Source organism: Strix aluco, chromosome 5, assembly GCF_031877795.1.
Source record: "Strix aluco isolate bStrAlu1 chromosome 5, bStrAlu1.hap1, whole genome shotgun sequence".
NCBI classification, from domain to species: domain Eukaryota; kingdom Metazoa; phylum Chordata; class Aves; order Strigiformes; family Strigidae; genus Strix; species Strix aluco.
The window spans coordinates 17,842,289-17,860,680 of record NC_133935.1 but is presented as its reverse complement, the minus strand read 5'-3'; the positions used below and the strand labels follow the sequence as shown (position 1 = coordinate 17,860,680).

At 42.4% G+C, this 18,392-nt stretch overlaps 1 protein-coding gene across 5 annotated transcripts in view; it reads left to right on the top strand.

Moving 5' to 3' along the window:
• The window catches only part of DENND5B (DENN domain containing 5B), a 117,654-nt gene that overhangs the window by 85,192 nt on the left and 14,070 nt on the right, over positions 1-18,392 (top strand). For 3 of the 5 annotated variants that reach the window (XM_074826232.1, XM_074826233.1, XM_074826231.1), the window contains 7 exons: positions 6,125-6,218; positions 7,212-7,322; positions 9,616-9,747; positions 10,555-10,707; positions 11,221-11,299; positions 13,131-13,212; positions 18,106-18,234. In XM_074826232.1, the coding sequence (XP_074682333.1) occupies positions 6,125-6,218; positions 7,212-7,322; positions 9,616-9,747; positions 10,555-10,707; positions 11,221-11,299; positions 13,131-13,212; positions 18,106-18,234 (780 nt within the window). The remainder of the gene's footprint in view (positions 1-6,124; positions 6,219-7,211; positions 7,323-9,615; positions 9,748-10,554; positions 10,708-11,220; positions 11,300-13,130; positions 13,213-18,105; positions 18,235-18,392) is intronic. The other 2 variants (XM_074826235.1, XM_074826234.1) reach the window with 1 other exon arrangement.

The following is an 18,392-nucleotide window of genomic DNA, read 5'->3' as shown; positions in this document are numbered from 1 at the left end:
AAAATCATGCATTAGGAGTATACAAAATTGGTTCAGTTTTGTGCTCCAGTTTATGGCAGGACTTGCGTGGGCACTGTCCTGTGGCCTCCATCACTGGCCCCCACTTCAAGTTGTGAACTGCCCAGGATTTATCTGCCTGGTGCTCTGCTTCTCCTCATTTTTAAATAGGACTACTGTTTGCTTATTTGCTAACATTTAACATCAGTTAACATTTTTAAGGAAAATATGATACATATAATGTAAAATTGTTGCTGAATCTCTATGTGATGATGGAATTCAGTCTGGTTTTAACTAAATTATTTTTTGTATGGGAAATGTCTGTCTCCTGTACTGAGTGCTTCATATTAAATGGGCTTTTTCTACCTCCATATCTGTTGGGTACTGTTTTAAGGCTGTCTGTCTTCAATTAAGCTTTTTTTTTATCAAGCCAAACAATTGCATTTTCAAGTAGTATAGAGTAGCATCTCTGCAGTGCATCTAAATGAGCAAGAAATGAGTCAGCAATGAGCCACGCACACACAACGCTGATATTATTTAAACTTTGTGAGTAGTAAAAGCTCACTTTTTACATATGAAAATCTGAAACAAGCAGTTACTATACATTAGGTAATCTAATACAGCAAACCACTGACAGGTGCAATGAAAATATTAACCACTTGTGTTCAAATACATTCATTTTCAAGAATGAAGTGTGACTGACAATCTGTGCTTTGAAATGGTTTCTGAAATAAGGAACTATGTGCTATGGGGACTTGGAACCTGATGGGTGAGTCTCATGAGTACTGATCCTCTGCTCAACTAGTGCAAGGTGGTAAAAGGGCAATTAACTTCTTTCAGATAATATATCATTTTAAAATAGCTGTGCAGAATTAAAGTTCACAAGGAAAAATGTGTGTCAAATCCTTGCATCCTCTATTCTGTTTACTCTCCCCTGAACAGTGTTACTGTCTCAAGGGAGTTTGCAAATTAAATACCACTTAGAACAGTGGTTTGTCAGGGCTTAAGGAGTGATGCTGGCAAATTGCTACCACTGTTCCTTGCAGAGGATGGTGGTTGTGGGTACCAGCCTTTTAAATCACTTCTTTTCATATAATCTGATGAGACAGCCTGTCAGTGCAAGACCACTCTCTCAAGGCATTTTGCTCATTTTTGTCCACCCATTCAGCAGTTTAAAAGCTTTCCTGTTCAGCCCTACAGCAGAGACAGAAATGGTGCATTAGTCTCTATTTGAGCCTTCATCCTCCTTACCATGGAGCAGTGTGTGCAGAGCAGATTCACAGTGCAAACCCCCTCCCCTGTCAACCCATCCGTGATCAGGTGGAGCTTGGTTTCGACCTTCCTTTTAATTGGTTCGCTCCGATGTGTATTTGACTTGGAATCTCTGTGTAGTCCCATGCAAACTGCTTCTGAACCCAAGCAGATTACATGTGCAGTCTCTGTGTATTTAATGTGTGCAGGCTGCATGAGTGCTTCAGGGGGATTTGGTAGAGGGTGTAGTACAGCTTTGTGCAAATTTGTGAATACAGAAATGCAGTCAGATAACTCCTTTGATGGAAGTATATAGGTAAAAAGGGTATTGTCATGATTTGCAGACCTAAATAGCGGTCTCCCTCCGGAGATGGTCAATATGAGGAGATTTAGCTTCTGTCCTATAGAGAAGTGCGTTTGTATCCTTCCTTCTCTCTGTTATCACTGTAAATAGATTGTAAATTACAATAGTGATTTTCATGGTGATGCCAATATTGGTTAAATCTGTCTGTGAATGAAGTTCTCTAGCAGCATGCTGCATGTATTGCAGTATATATCCTGCCTGTTACACCCATGTCTAGTTTGGGTAGACATCTTCATTTCTACATGGACCTTTAAAAAGGGGGTGAGGGGGAAAGGTAGGAGGAGAGAGAGATAGATGTACACATGGTTGCAGTACAGTATGGCCAGTCCCTGGTGTAAGGCTGCTATTTTGTTAGATTGTTTTTTGACAGTTTAGCTTTGATGCTGACTACCTTACTATTTTTATTACAGAAATTAAGCATCACAGGTTAAGCATCATCTTTTCCAAGTGTCATTTTTTACATTTCCTCCAATGTCTACAAACCTATTCCTGTGCTTGTTGGGTCTAATTTGATATTAAACAATACTGACTTCACTGTCATCATGTTAAAAGGGTCTTAGCTGGAGGTGTCTTCATTTCATTTCCCTATATTGGACAGAGCACCATCTTCCTTGGTCTCTCCTCTGAAATATCACTGCTTTTTTGCAGTCCCTGGAGGTGAAGAGTGTTCACCTTTGAACGTGGGAGTTAGATACAGGCAGACTATACCAAAACGAGCCTTTGCTCCCTTCTCCATGCAGGCAGCTTGTCCCTGGGCTCTCCACAACATCCGTCCCCGGAGACTTGGTGCTTGTAGCAATGCCTCTGCTGCGAGGATAAATGAAACATGCCAGTAGTCCATGCTCATGGTTCTACAGGCAAAAAATAAAGGGGAGAGGGCATTTTTGGGGTTAGAGAGTACTCGGGCAGCACTTAGGCTGGGCAGCAGTGCTGCGTGTGCTCCCAGGTGCCGGACAGCTTGAGTCTCATCCCCCCGGGCAGGGACCAGCCAGGAGGGCTTCATCTGCTCTGGCATTTGCTCCACAGGGACAAGGGCAGTAGTGGTATAGGTGAAAAGCTCGACTAAGGGCTGACAAGCAGACGTTTGCCCACGTGAAAACAGCTTTCCTTGCTGCTTTGGTAGCAGCAGGGCTGAGGTGTGAATAAGGCAGCGGCTGATGGCAGGGCCAGGAGAGGCACCCACGTGGGATTTCAGCAACCCAAGGGAGGTGGTGTGGCCCCTGGGGAGGGCTTTTACTCCCCTTAAAATCTCTTTGAGTGACTGAAGGGAGAGGAGGAGTAATTTAAAATGCAATCTTTGCTGACAAGAGGGGAGGGAGTAATTATAATATTGAAGCATTATTTTGGGAAAATTCTATGTGGCCCATTAAAGAAAAGGCTTTGAAAGATTTAGCTGCTTAATTCTGTTTATCTGCTGTTAGATCTTTAAAAAGTCTCCCGGAAAGATTCAGAGCAGTATCTGAATGCACAGACCTCACCCAGCAGCTCCTCTTCCTCAGCCTAGAGGCTGGGGAGGAGGGAGCACACAGCTTGCTGTGTGTGTAATTGCTCCAGCTAATGAGCAACAGTCTTTTTTTCATAAATGCCCAATGATCTTTACGTTTCTATGCTTAAAATGTTCAAATAGTTCTGATCAGTAATCTGGAGAATGGTCTGTGCCTTCTCCCAGATGCAGTACAGGGCTGGAATTAACTGAAAATGCTTTAATGATGGCATATTACTTGTAATTATTCTGTGGCTTTTAGTCTGCTTTCACCTTCGGTGACACATGTTCCCTCAAAGAATGCTTCTAGCAATTCTTGCATCTTCCAGTAACTGCAGAAATGCAGGTGGAAAGGGATCCAAGCCTAGAATTCAGAAAATACCATATAAATTGGAGCAGAAAAATATTATATGGGTAATATTTCATCTATAACTTAACTTTCCAGTGTATTATTGGCATTCTATCATGTGAAATGTAAGCATGGTACTAATTTGCAATAAATGGAAGGTCTCCAGAGGCAGGTGGCTAAAGACACTTTTGCATCTGCTATCCTCTGTTTGAGGGGCTGGTTTTTTCTGCTGCATTTCTACTTGTTGAGATTATTAAAATGCAGGGGTTTACTTCCCTCCTCTCAGACATCTAATGAGGTGTTGGGTGTTGCTTCTAAAAAAAAAAAAAAGAAGTGGTGACTTACTAAACTCATGGGCTGTATATTTTTAAGACTTCTGAGGAGGTGCAAAGACACTTATGTCAGTAATGTATTCCTCTGAGAAGGTATTGGCGTTTGCTGTACAGACACCTATTGGACTGTTTTGTTTAGTTACCAGAGACTTGAAGCTATGTTGCTTTAAAAAAAAATTTCTTGTCATATGGGATGGTGAGGTGCAGAACCATAATTATGTGCAGACACAGATGTTTATTTCTTCCTTTGTACTTGTTTTCTCGATGTTATTTGGGAGGTAGGAAGGCACTTTGACTATAAAAAATATAGTTTCTGTGACTTTTCTTCCTTTTTGTCTGTGCAGTTAGTCAAAATTTGGTCTTTGGTTGACCCACTGGAGGAATTGGTGTAGACACATAGTTAGGTACATGTATGCAAAGTCCTTCTCTCTGTAAAGAGGAGGGTTTGGTCACCAGGGGTCACATCCCTGCACTTCTCCTGGGTCAGGTTCCCCTCCCTATGCATCCACAATGGCTTTGTGGACCTGCCAGGACCCAAATCCAGCTCTGTGCAAGGGTTTTGTCTTTCAGGCATGCATCTGCCTATGTGTCACCAGCTGAAACTCCTCACCCAAATAGTTCAGATCCCAGATCCTATTTGTATATACTCCTGTTTGGGGTGCACACAGAAATAGATGGGTTTGGGATCTGAAGACTGCTGTCCTCTCCAATACCACCTGTGTGGAGAAGCTCACCAAGCACACACCTTCTGTCTTTGATGTGGGCATCTCTAGGTTTCCCTCTGTATATATCTATCAAAAGCAGAGCACCCAAATCTCCAGGGGCTCTGCCTGTTATCAGGCTTCTGTAGAAAAAGCCATCTCAGAGCAGTTGTTCTGGTGTGGTGCCCAGCATGGACACTTTAGTCTGGAGTAGAGGGGCCAGGATGGAGACAGATTTTGAACGGTCCCTTTGACTCAAGTACTGAGGTTGGGAAGTGTGGAGTGTTGTTTTTTTGGTGGGTTTTTTCTTTTTCTTTTTTTTTTCTTACAGATTTAGGTTATCCCTTCAAATTCTTCCAGGCAGTTTCCTCCCATAGGTAGAGCCTTACTTATACATCCCACCAGGCATTGGAGCTGAAGCACTGCCCTGGGTAGGCTTTGTGTTCTGCTTCGCGTTGGTTTTGCTCTTTAACTTCTGAGTGCAGGAGAGGGGCAGAACAGATGACTTCATGAAGTGACTGAAAGGATTTTGGGTTTTTTTACTGTATTTGAAAGATATTTTAAATTTTAATAAACACAACCACAGTAATTAAGTAATATCATTCTGAAGATATAGCCTTCATGTGCATTAACATACTTATTTTTAATGCTTGGTAGGTTGTTTTATACAGTGTTATTTCAGCTTTCTTTTATAAATAATTTATTAACTTATTTATTCTCTGCACCACTAGAGCATTTTTGTTTTCAAGGATTTGACAGAAGGCTATGGTATTCCTAGAAACTCTAGAATCAGACTAGAAATTCCTTGGGACAAAATTATCTTGTTTTGTGGTATGTTATAGTACCTGACATAAAGGAGTTTGGACACTTGGGAGCTTTAAGGTTGCTTCGTTTCAAACCTGGTTACCAAGTGGCTGCTTTCAGACAACGGCTTCAGATGAGGAAAAAATTCAACTGGACATATATGAACATGTAGAAAAAAACCAGGCTTTCTGTGGTACCTAGAAAGCCAATGCAAAAAAAGATATGGTGAAGATAGCAACATGATTAATCCCAGGAACATCAATATTGTTTATAGCCTTTAGACACAGGTGTACCCAATATCACAATACTTACTATCACAATGAGAAGTTTTTCTGAAATAATTCCTGGAAGTACCACAGAAAGTGGAGAAAGGAGAAGTACCACCTCTCACAAAAGAGCAATATCTTAGAAGCTGCTACTCAGAATACATCATTGTATTTTGTTTGTTGCTACAGACACCATTTTTATGAAACTTCAGGAAATGCAGCAAACAGTGGTGTTAGGTAACTAAGTACAATGATTTACCTAGTGGTGGCATCAGTGTTGTGGCATGACCTGCATTTCAGGTAACACAGGAGCTCTCACTGGTGACCCTGGCAGGCAGCAGGCACACTTTCATCAGGGCTTTTGTCCCTTGGGTGCATGGTGGCCTGTGACCTGCCAGGCGGTTTCCCACAGGAGGTCAGGCACCAGCTTGCACCCGTATATATTGCAAGGTCCAAGTTTGTGCTTTCGCTTCTCCTGCTGCAGACCCATTGGGTGTCCTCTGGCTCTTGACCCAGGCTTTCCCTCCTGGTATTTTTGCCACTCACATGTGTCTTCTCTCTCTCTCTGACTTCCCAGCCGCTGGGCCAGTCGCAGCACCACTGCGCAGCGGAGGAAAGACCGCCTGCGACAGCACTCGGAACACATCGGGTTGGACAACGATTTGAGGGAGGTAAGTGGCATCATCTGCGGGCAGCACGAGCTTGTGATCCAGGAGGTGAGATTTAGAGAAATGATGTGTTATTACTTTGGGCAGTTTTGTGGCTACTCTAAGGTTTGTGAGGGTCTCTAGCCATTTAGATGCTGCTTGTCACAGATGTTGTACAACTTCAAAGCACACAACATAAGCAAAATGCTTTTGTTATTCGGGAATAAGACAGCCCCTTTGTGATCAGGAAAATGACTTATTTGCTGATTTAGACCCTGGTTGTGTTACTGCATGTAGAGAGCAGAGCTCTGGCACACACCTGAGTGAGGCTGCTGAGCTCTGGCCAGGGTGAAGGTCTCTGGAAAAGTCGAGTCCTTGAATAAATGTCAGTGTTGTAGAGGTGAATGAGGTAGGGCTCCTTCTTTTTTTAAAGGAATTTTTTTCTCTCTCTCTTATGTAGATTCCTGACATGAGTAAGCCTATTTGAAAGGTTAAGACTTAGGGGCCTAAAGCTTGGAAACTCCCATGCATCTTGTAAATGTCATTCACATACACTCATTTCTTTCCCATCTTTTCAGTTTCTCATCCTTCATTAAACATTTTCTACCATATTTTTCTACTGATGTCCGTGTGCTTCTTTTGTATATCACTAGCAAAAATAAAACATTCATGCTGTTTTGTGATAAATCTTGCTGAATAATGTTGGCTGGTGTTGGCATTTGCACTCTGAAAGAACCCAAAGGGATGAGTGGACTCCTGAGCCACAGTTTTGAATGATGTTTCATGGAAACACAGCAAAACAGCACTTGTCCATGTTTGTTGCTATTTTTGCTAACGTGGCTTTGCAAGTATATTTTAAATGTTGTCTCGTGTGTATATCTCAATAGAGCCTTTTCAATACTTTGTCATGTATTTACTTTCTTCTTTTTTTGGCTGTGGATCATATGCATGCTTCTTTTGCTTTGTTTCCTCTTTCTTTCTGGCTATTCTGCCATTGGGGCATCTGCCTCCTCTTAGCCATCGGAGGAGCTTTTGCTTCGTCAGAACTCAATGGCCTTCTGGGAGTGGGATCAGGGACCACCCCCTCCTGCACGGCCTCCTAAAAAATCCTTCTCTGAATGCTGCCTGGTATGTTTTAGTTTTTCTTGTTGAAAGCTGCTTTTGAGATGTAATTAGTGTGAGGAACTGCTGTCTTCACTGCATCTCAAACCTCTCCCTTTCTTGTAGAGTATGAGCATGTCCCTGTAGCACTTGGAAGTGTGGTTATAATCGGAAAAGTAGCTGGAAATCAGCTCTAGGCTCCCATACCAGCTCCATGGCAAACATGACTGTTCCAAGGCTGAAAGATGAGAATTTTGTTTTGCTTCTTTTTTCCCCCATGTTGCTCTCCTGGCAATTCAGCTTAGGGTGTCAAACCCAAAAAAGCATTGCTTTCTGACTGCTGGATTGTCGCATCCTGGTGTGGAAGAGGTTGGTGGTGTGTGGATGCTGATGAGCAGCAAAGGGCAATCAATTGGATCTTTCATCCCACCCTTATTCTTTTCTTGAACTTACAGGAGTTAATAATTTTTTAATTTTTATTTTAGTATAGTAACAAGACATACAATGAATAAAGTAAGGTTATCCATGTTTTGTACTCTTCCGACTATAACCGCACTTTGCATTTTATTTATCCCTTTACATTTAAAAATAAATATTAGATTTCCTAACTATATATTCTCTGTATTACTTTTTCACTGGTTTTGTTGCTAATTTTTGCACTGAGTTAGATGGAAGTCACTTGTGAGATTGCTTGCTGAACAACATGCTTTCATCATCTGTGATTTTTTTCTTTTTTTTATTCCCACATGTAGTTTTTCAACTATTTTAAGTCCTTACAGTATCAGTGAAACTGTAATTACCTAGCTAGCACTTTTGCTGAACACAGTTTTCCATGGCAGAATCTGACGTTCTTGTCTGACCTGTGGGACTGATGTTAAGTGGTTCATGTTCAAATTTTGTATTGAAAAAATCCAATTGTGTCAGGAAAAACTGTACTCCCCCATAAAAAGAGTGAACTGTTTCAATTAACTTCAGTGTGTTTGGATTTTGCTTTTGCTTTTCCTGATCTAGTGGAAGGTGTCCCTGCCCATGGCAGAGAGGTTGGAACTAGATGATCTTTAAGGTCCCTTCCAACCTAAACCATTCTGTGATTCTATGAAATAAATTATTTTCTCCTCAGACAGAAAGCTCTAAGGATGCAGCAGCTGTAGTGTCCTCTCAGTTCCCCAGAAATCCCAGCCAGCACCAGCGCTGAGTCACTGGAGAGGTGTGATCAGCTCCTCTCAGGGGAAGAATGGTCGTGTTCACATACCGTCCCCCAGAGAGGCAGCATTAACTGGATAAAAACCCGCTATGGAAATGGAGCATTCCCACACCAGGCTATGAGCACTATGCTTCAGGACTGTTTTATCTGACAACATTATATTATTTCACTCTTTTTAACAAAAACTTTATGAATAATGCTTGGGCAACTTTTTGATAGGCTTCATATTTGCACACCTAAATGTGGCCGACTACTTAGCTTTGCTCAGCATATAGCCCTCTCACTGATGTTGGGGGTAGAGGACAGTTTGTTGATTGGTCTGTGGTTTTTTGCTTAACAAAAAAAACACCCCCACAAAACAAAACAATAAAAAAAGCCCTGAACAGTGAGGCAATGGAGCAGGAAGGTTTAAAAGTCTTTTATTATAGCTTGGATCCATTTTTTTTAAAGAGCATGGCCAATTTTTGTCCATACTTCTCAATTACCACCCTGCAGTAAAAACATGAATGACCCTAAATGTCAGTTTCCTTTAAAATGAACTTCACTTGTAGTTAAGAAGTTAATTGAGAATAAAATCAATTCTGAATTTTTTTTTTTTCCCCTCACAAAAACTGTACAGATGGAAAGCAATGGATTAAGTCTTTCTCCTTCACTAGGTGTATTTCTTGTGATTTCTTTTCATAGGACTTTTTCCATTCATGTACAGTCTGCAACAAATTAGACAAATTGGTTTTTTTAAATTTTTACTTTTTTTTTTAAGTGAAAACCAAATAACAATGGAAGAAAATTTTACTTGATATTTTGATTTTATTGCTGAATGAAGGTATCACACTTTCATGCACTTGCTGTGGCTACCTTTGTGCTAGTGCTTAACAGCACGGTTCACTAGCTAACATTGACTGTTTTGGTTCCATGCAGGAAAATATCTTCTTTTTTCTGTTGTCAAAAGGGAGCATTCCACTTCTCCAGCATGACACCTAAGCATCAGACAAATCATGATGTTGTTCCTAGATTAACACTAGCTCATTCCTTTTCACCAGCATTTGCTTGCCTAGGATTAGGACGAGGAGAATCTCTCTGACTTGTAATATCTAAAATTATTCCATTTATTTTTAGAAATACATGCAGGAGGCAAGGAGTTTAGGAAAAAATTTAAGGCAGCCCAAACTCTCAGACCTCTCTCCAGCTGTAATTGCACAAACCAACTGGAAATTTGTGGAAGGGTTACTGAAGGAATGTCGCATGAAGGTAGGTCCTCCTCCTTCCCGCTGCCTGCTGTCCCCTTGCTCTTACACTGAGCCTAAACAGCATCTGTAGATGGTGTCCTGAAAGTCCTTCAGCAGGAATGCTGTTGGTCTGTTGGTGTACCAGGCTATTGCAGGGTGGATGTCCCTTTAGTGTTCCATTTTTCAACTGCTAGGAAAGAAAGGAACGTATTATCGCTCTTCTGTTTATGCAGTCAAAGTCGGTGAAATGAGTTAAAAGGACGGGAAGAAAGATCAGCATGATCAGACATCTTAGGGAGGATTTCCTTTAATTGTTCATATGTAAGTGTATCCTAAACATAACCGGCTCGAGACCCACAGTCAAAAAAGGAAGCGTTCAGCACGTGTGACTGCTGTTCATGCAGAGCAAATGAAGTACAGCAGTTTCTAATGTTGAAGAAGCTTTTATAGCCATAGAAATATAACTTCTTTGTGTCAGTTGCAGCTGCTGGTATACTGTATTACCTGAGTTTTAAACTTTAGATACTTCAGATACTGAGTAAGACCGAAAATGTATCTAGCTCTGTACTCTGGTTTTGATACTGGTTGGTAATAGATCAACAGCGTAGGAATAGGACAATATATAAAGCGTATAGAAATAGGACAGTATGGAGTAATCAGGCAAACTTTTTTTACGTATTCTTTTTAATTTACAACCTCTGTAAAGAATTCGAAGGTCAAGCCATTAGCGATGGTCTCTAGGTTAAGCATATTTAAGTAGACTCATCTATAAATTCTGCCCCTTGTTGAATAACATTCTTAGAAACCTCTGGGGATTTTTTTTTTATAGACTAAACGCATGTTGGTAGAGAAGATGGGCCATGAAGCAGTTGAGCTGGGACATGGAGAAGCCAACATAACAGGTCTGGAGGAAAATACGTTGATTGCTAGTCTCTGTGATCTGCTAGAAAGAATCTGGAGCCATGGTCTGCAGGTCAAGCAGGTTGGTAACTGGAAACTTGGGACTCTGTGTGTACAGTACTCTAGAAATACTGAATGCCATCTCTACCTTTTAAACTGCTACTCAGTGGTGTCATTCCAACTTGAGGTGGGAGGTATCTTTGGGCTCAGAGTCCCTGGTTCGTATCTTGTGAGGGCTTGGGTAGTTTGGGGGTTTGTTTTGAGGAGGTTTTGGTTTGTTGGTTTTTGGTTTTTTTATTTGAGAGGTACCTCTGGAAATTGCAATGATGGTGTCAAGTAGGTGTTTGGCTTTTTCTCTTTCAACCTTCAGAAGGGAAACCCAGGGAGAGGACAAAGAAACAAGGCAGGCGGTGTGACTGCTAGGTCAGTGAGATGGTCCTCTCCTCTTTCTGAGGTCTCATGGTCCAAGAGAGAGGGACTGATTCTTACGACTGAGTGTTTGGCCAATTGAAATGCCATCCCATTATTTTGCTGTGTTCACTGGCCTCTTTTGCCTGATTTATTTAAAGCTATGTTCTACGTATTCAATTTTCAGGGGAAATCTGCTTTGTGGTCCCATTTACTTCAGTACCAGGAGAGAGAAGAGAAGCAAGAGCACAGTGCAGAGTCCCCAGGTGAGTACTTGGCAGTTGACTCCATGTCCATCACAGTGAATGAACTTGGGCCTGGGAGGAACAGTGCAGCCAAACAAAACCTATGCAGGATTTTCAGTGTATTTGCTTGCTAATATCACGTTTACATTTTGAGAACTTTCATAATCATTACAAAGATGCCTTGATGTCTGGACAAAATAGATTGACATCGTTGGAGGCAAATGAACATACTTATCCCTTGTGCCGGGGTAGAGTTAATTTTGTTCATAATAGCTAGTAAGGGGCTATGCTTTGGATTTGTGCTGGGAACAGTGTTGATAATTCAGGGATGTTTTAGTTATTGCTGAGCAGTGCTTACACAGAATCAAGGCCTTTTCTGCTCCTCACACCACCCCACCAGTGAGTAGGCTGGGGGTGCACAAGAAGTTGAGAAGGGGACACAGCTGGGACAGCTGACCCCAACTGACCAAAGGGATATTCCATAGCATATGATGTCATGCTCAGCATATAAAGCTGGGGGAAGAAGGAGGGAGGAAGTGGGGGGACAGTCGGAGTGATGGCGTTTGTCTTCCCAAGTAACTGTTAATGTGTGATGGAGTCTTGCTTTCCTGAAGATGGCTGAGCACCTGCCTGCCAATGGGAAGTAGGGAATGAATTCCTTGTTTTGCTTTACTTGTGTGTGCAGCTTTTGCTTTACTTATTAAACTGTCTTTATCTCGGACCATGAGTTTTCTCACTCTTATTTTTCTGATTCTCTTCCCCATCCTACTGGGCGAGAGCGAGTGAGCAGCTGTGTCAGGCTTAGTTGCCAGCTGGGGTTAAACCACAACATCCCTGTCTGGAAAATCACTCGATGTTTGTTCACTACCATCATCCCCTTTTAACCAGCATTGAGTGAGGTGTGAGAAGCAGTGCTTCTACAAGAGGAAGCACACGTTTCTGAAGGAGATGAAGGTGTGGAGCTGTGGCTAATATAGCTGATGTTTTTCTTTCAGTGAGCATAATCTGTCTCCCAGATCCCAATGTGAATAACTCCATGTTCAATAAATATTTATACTGGTGGACAGTACAGTTCAGAAGTTGTGTAATTAATCTCTATCCATCAATCTAGGTACTCAGTTGATGATTTGGCTTGGCCCTTTACAATCACTAAATTACATCTGTGTTTTGAGAGGTTGGTTTTCTGATGACCTTGAGATCTCCCTGCCCCCAGGCTGCTGCTGGGTATTGTAGAAGAAGTCTCTGAACTTCAGTGGGTCATCTTCCAAGGACTCTCCAATCCTCCAGATCCTGCAGTTTGGAACTTGTATGATCAGTCCTCAAAGACACATCTATGGACAAACTAGTCTTGCTCATGAAAAGGCTTTTTAATAAGCTTCAATGAGTAATGCACTAAGCAATCTGGCTGGCAGGCACAAATTCCTGAGAGCAAAATGTGTCACCACAAAGCAGTTTGATCAGAGTAGCGGAGCACAGAAATGCTTGGCATCCTTAGCATCGAATATGCTACTGTAGCTTAATTTTATCTCATCCATCTTGGTTGTGAGCTTTCTATAAAAACATACTACTAATAAAACTCACTACCATACAGATTTATGCTAATGTATTTCACATACGAAAAAGGAAGCTGTTAAATCTCCAAGTTCAATGCTGGATTAAGGAAGGAATAGGTAATGTATTAAGCATTTTTCATTTTGTCTGCTTCTACATTTCCAGGATAGAGCTAATGATAATGCACAGAAACATTGCAGTTACCAGACACTTAAGATTGTTTTCAGCTGGATGTAAAACAAATGCATTGCAGACCATTACTGTAATTTTGTATTAACTTCATACATTTTCTCCACTGCAGTTGCTGTTGGAACAGAAAGACGAAAGTCTGATACAGGAATTACTCTGCCTACTTTGAGGGTTTCCCTGATACAAGATATGAGGTACGCAATTTGTTTCCTAAAGCATTAATTGTGGTTTTAATTGTGTAGCATAAGGTGAAGATCCTCACTGGCTTTGAGTCTACAAAGGCTAAGGAGAATTAAACCTTCTCCTTAGTCTGCATTCAAATCTACAAAGTGTTGCCTTTTTATTTTGCAAAACTTTTTGCACATTCACTTGATTTATTTTAGCTAAAAGACAATGAAAACCACACAAGTTTTACTGGGGTTTTTGTTTTCCCAGGGAGGTTCTAGCGATAAAGCCATCTTCTACAGATAACAGCGGATATGTTAAATTCCTTGGTACTTTGAGTTTGTTTCGTTTTGTTTATTTTAAATTACTGACCAAGCAAGTACAGTTGATAGACAAAGCAAAGGGATATAAAAACCTGCTTGCAATGCCTGAGCGATATTCTTTCTTCTCAAGTTAGCGTTTCATAGCAAATAGTAATAAATGTACAAATTTAGAAATGTAATCAAACCCAATATTTGGGTGAATTTAAAGTTGGGATGTGAAGTAAGGGCAGGTGCTCTGTAGGAGACCACAGCATGGCTGTGGAGAGCTTTGTAAGCAGTGTTGGTTGGGAAGGATTAGAGAGTGAGAAGAGGTGGAGCCTGATGTGACAGCACCAGGAAGTTCTTCAGGGCATCTCCTTGATCAAGCCACTGCCAGGTCAGGCCACTGTTTTGACACTTTGCTTGCCATGGCTAAGGATTGCAGTGGGGTAAAAGTGCCATGAAAAGAGGGGAGGAGTAATGTAATAATGCTCATCTGTAAAGAGCTGCTAGCAATTGCTTAGCAATTTAATGTGTGAGGCAACATGAGTATTGTTTCTTGTAATACCATGTGCTTCTTCCACGTAAAAATATGGCAAAAAATCTTATGGTAGAAATAAGATTAATTGTAGTTTGTTCACATGATTACAGTGATGTGATTTTTACTATATTACAGATATGCTTTTTTCTGATGTGAGATCACACAGATTAGTCAGACTTTTCTGAAAGAAAATTACTGTACTTCCCACCTGCAGTGTGCAACCTTTTTGTTTGATGCTATGTAGTTTGAGTCTTGTGCTCTGATTTCGAAGAATATGACATGCCACATAAGGCTAAAACAGCATGCGAAAAAGGGAGGGGAGGATATATACAGTGTAATTAGGAGTATAATGCCAAGAGGTCATTTTGAACATGTGTCTGTCATTTTAGCATCCCTCTCATGGGATGTGGCAGCTATTTACTTAATTCAGTCCTGCGAGGCTGACAGGCATGTAGGGGGTCAGTCTGAGGAAAGGATGAAGGAGGATCTGGAGCGGAAACTCACGTGCTGGGAGGGGACTGCTGACAGAGGAGGCTATATGCACTCACTGCTGCGTGCGCGGGTTTTGTCTTCTGCGTACTTCCACTTGAGTAATGAAAGCCCAGCACAGATTTGAGCTCTCTTGCTTGAATCACAAGAGTGTTTCCACTGCTTTCCAGAGAAAAAGTACAGAAGCAGAACATCACCTTTTGTAATATCTTGGGTATTAGTGATTGTCCACAAACATGTCTGGTCATAGAAAATGCTGGGCAGAAGGTGAGTTGAATTTGTCATCTTTAATTTCATGGCGTACTTTCTCCCACTTGGAAGGAATGCTGCTTAGTATTTGCTTGCACACATAGATTTATGCTGAAGTTAGAAGGATGGGTAATTGTTAAATTGCCAGGGTTGTGGTGCTAACTGAACTAATGGCTAGAGGATTAAGCATTGCCTTAAGCACGACTTGTTTTTGATGGCTCATGCAAGGTTATGTCAACAACTTAAAAAGCAGGGCTGAATCACAGTCACACTCTGAATGGGCCATGAGCCTGTGCTACAGGTAACATGGTCTGTCCTCTGCCTCCATCGCAAAGCCAGGCATCTTAGATGTGGTAAGGAAGATGCTCAAGATGTTTATTTTGATTCTCTGCACGGAGAGTCTCTGCACAAGTGTGTTTGGGGTTATGCCCTTCAGCCTTTCCCCTGGGCAAGGATCTGCAACATCTCTCCCACTCCTCTTCCAGCTCCCCAGCAGACTCCTGCTGCAGCCTGCCTCCAGCACAGACTCACCCCTCAGGCACATCGCTTCTGTCCAGCCAGACCAGTCAGCACCAAGGCAACTCCCCGAAACCTTTGGTCCAGCTGGGTTCAAGTTTCAGGTCCTTCCCCTTTCGGGCAAGCTCTTCCTTGCTACCAGCGCTTGCTTTCATGCCCACATCATGCCTCCCCTCCCGGGCACCTGGGCCCACAGCAGTGATGCTTAACCTGCTGCAGTCAAAAGAAGCTGGGTTAGCAAAGACCTGCTGCCTATGTGGGGCAAGCTAGTATGACACGTTTCTGACTGTGCTGGGATGGGGAGCATGCACACACCATCCTCAGGGGCATGGTGATACCGAGCAGCTGTAACCTCTTCTGTCAGCACTGCTATTTGCAGAGGGTATGTCTCGCCATACCCCAGGCTTACATTTGACAGGGTAAATAGATTTTTCTTTATTACTAATGGGATTAAAAGCAAGTCCCAACCTAGGGAGTTGTATTGAAATTGCTGTTCAGTGATCTGACAAGAAGAGTTTGCTGTGCGGTGGTGAGAATACTGTGCTTACGCTTAGGTCACCGATAAAAATAGAGCTGTTCTGACTCTCACAGCTGAGCGTGAAATAAATTTGAGTTCCTGAATGCTCTGTTCTGTTACACTCTGCTTTTGCTGACACCAAGACTGATTACTGAATCTTTTTAATGTCTCTGGCAAGCCACATGGTTGCAGACCTTTATTTTTCCCAAATCCACAATTAATGCCAATCTGGTCTGAACCAGAAACAGGTAATGAAGAGGCACAGACCATGCACAGAATAAGATTGAGTCCATCTGGACTTAAATCTTCTCACAGTAAAATAACATTCTACTCAGTGTTTCCTGTTAGATGTAATTCAAGCTGAGCACTGGGGGGGAAGAGAAGGGAGATGATAGTCTGTGCTTTGATCTTCCCATCTCAAAAGACTTGAAAAGTCTGAGGAGAGTGTCTCAACACCATGTAGTTGGGTGTTGTGTGCACCCTGTTTCTCAAGGACTCCAGATCATGTGCCCAGCTGTCTGGGCTGGAAGGTCTAACGCTGGCTGCCATGCTCTGAGCCAGTAAGGGCTTTCCAGCGCCAAGAGCAAGGCTCTCGGCAGGGATTCAGCCGGTAGCCATCGCTGCTGACAGAGGGAGGCTGCTGAGCTTGCTTACAAAGGGCAAGGACTTGTATGTGAGTGTAATGTGCCCTCCTGTGTTTGTTTTACAGCTCACTGAGAGTTAGTACTTCTCACCTGGTCCATCAGAGAACTATCCATGTGTCACATTAGAAAACAGAAGGAAAGCTTCTTTTTAAAAAAAACAAATTTTTTTTTTTTTTAAAAAGGTTTTAAGTAACCTAGGTTTTGCCACTGGCAAGCTACCATTACTCTGTTTCTTCCTGATGGTGCTTCAGATATGCACATATAGCACAGAGCCATGTGATACAGACATCTCAGCTGCAAAGGTAGACGTGTATTTTGAGAAATTGGGCAAGTCAGCCTGGCAGAGAACGGTGCTGCTGAACTATGTCTGGTGTCCACTTCATTTGTGCAGAGCGAACACATATTTCTGGACAGCACTAAGTTGTACTTGGCAAATTTGCCCTTAAGGTCCTAGTCCTGTTATGTTAGAAGGTCTACAAACAGGAGAGTATTTTTCTCAAATATTGCAGGGTCTAAATATAACACAAAGCACGCGCTTGGGTATAACAGATGGGGGAAAGCACGAGACAGTGAGACTATACTAGTCAATGTAAAAAGCATCAGTCACAGCATGACTTTGTTGGATTTTCTTTGGAGTAAACATTGCCACATTCCGTAACACTCAGCAGTGCATGGAGGGCCCTTAAGGAAGACGCAGGAGTTGGAAAGTAAATTGCAACTGAGGATCAGTTCAGACTCAGCTGATGGTACCTGGAGCCTGCCATGGTTTGGAGGGCTGAATTGCCTGTGCACTTAACATGCAAACTGAGTGAAAATTAAGAAATCGCAGCCTTTTCTTTCCCCTGCTGGAAACTGTTACTCATTTTTCTTGCTGTTTATTTAACCAAGTGGGGGGTTTTTGGAAGTAGCTTTGCCCTGCCATGACAGTTCTCTTCCTCTTCTAAAGCTCCCTGTGCTCTAAAAGTAGGTTTTCTGGCATTCTCCAAACTGAAGTATGGGAAGTTTAAAAAAAGAAAAGCAAAACCATAGAAGAAAGCCCCTATGGAACAGTTCTGCTTTCCTACAGACCAAGCATGTGAAGGGCTGTTCAGATTACCACTTAGAGGAGGGCTTCTCATGTCGCTGAAAATGTGATTCTGCTTGTGACTGCCTGTTGCTGTTTTTTCCAAAAAAAATCCCTTTTTCTCAGATTTCCCATTGCTGTTGACATCAAGGGGTTTGTTAGAGCCATCAGAGTAGATTGTGGCTTGGAGAAACTCTTAAGATATGTATTTGTCCTCTGCCCTCCCAGACACACCTGAGGAAACAACTGTGGTATAACTGGGTCTCACAAGGCGGCAGCTTTTTTTAACTGTTAGCAGTGTCCATGAGGACCTCTACCTCCAGCAATGCAGGGATGAGCAGATCTACCCCTGCTCACCTTGGCCAAGCAAATGCCAGGATACAGAGAAGCTGATATGGGCTGTAGTGTGTCTGGGTTGCAACCTGACATGCCCGGGAAGGGCTGCCCCATGTCCCCAGGTCAGCCTGGGGCTCTCTTTCTCTAGAAATGTTGTCAGGAGATGTTTTCCAATTCAGCTGCTACATCACACTGGATGTTGCCATTTGAAGCATGTAGAATGTTTATGATTCATCTATTATTATTTTTTTCCCACCTGTTTCAGGCATGTTCAGAACATGAGTGAGATAAAGACTGATGTGGGACGAGCCCGAGCCTGGATAAGGCTTTCTCTGGAGAAGAAGCTTTTGTCTCAGCACCTGAAGCAGCTGCTTTCCAACCAGGCACTTGCCAAGTAAGCTGGCTCTTTTTCTCAAAGCTTCACTTTTACATCTTCTTCAGCGATGTGTCAAGGTGCTTGTGCAGGCTTGGGGTGCAACCAGGCACTCTGTTTCCAGCTAGAAGTGACTGAAGGGCAGAGGGGAGCTGGGGGAGGAGGTGCTGCCCACCCAG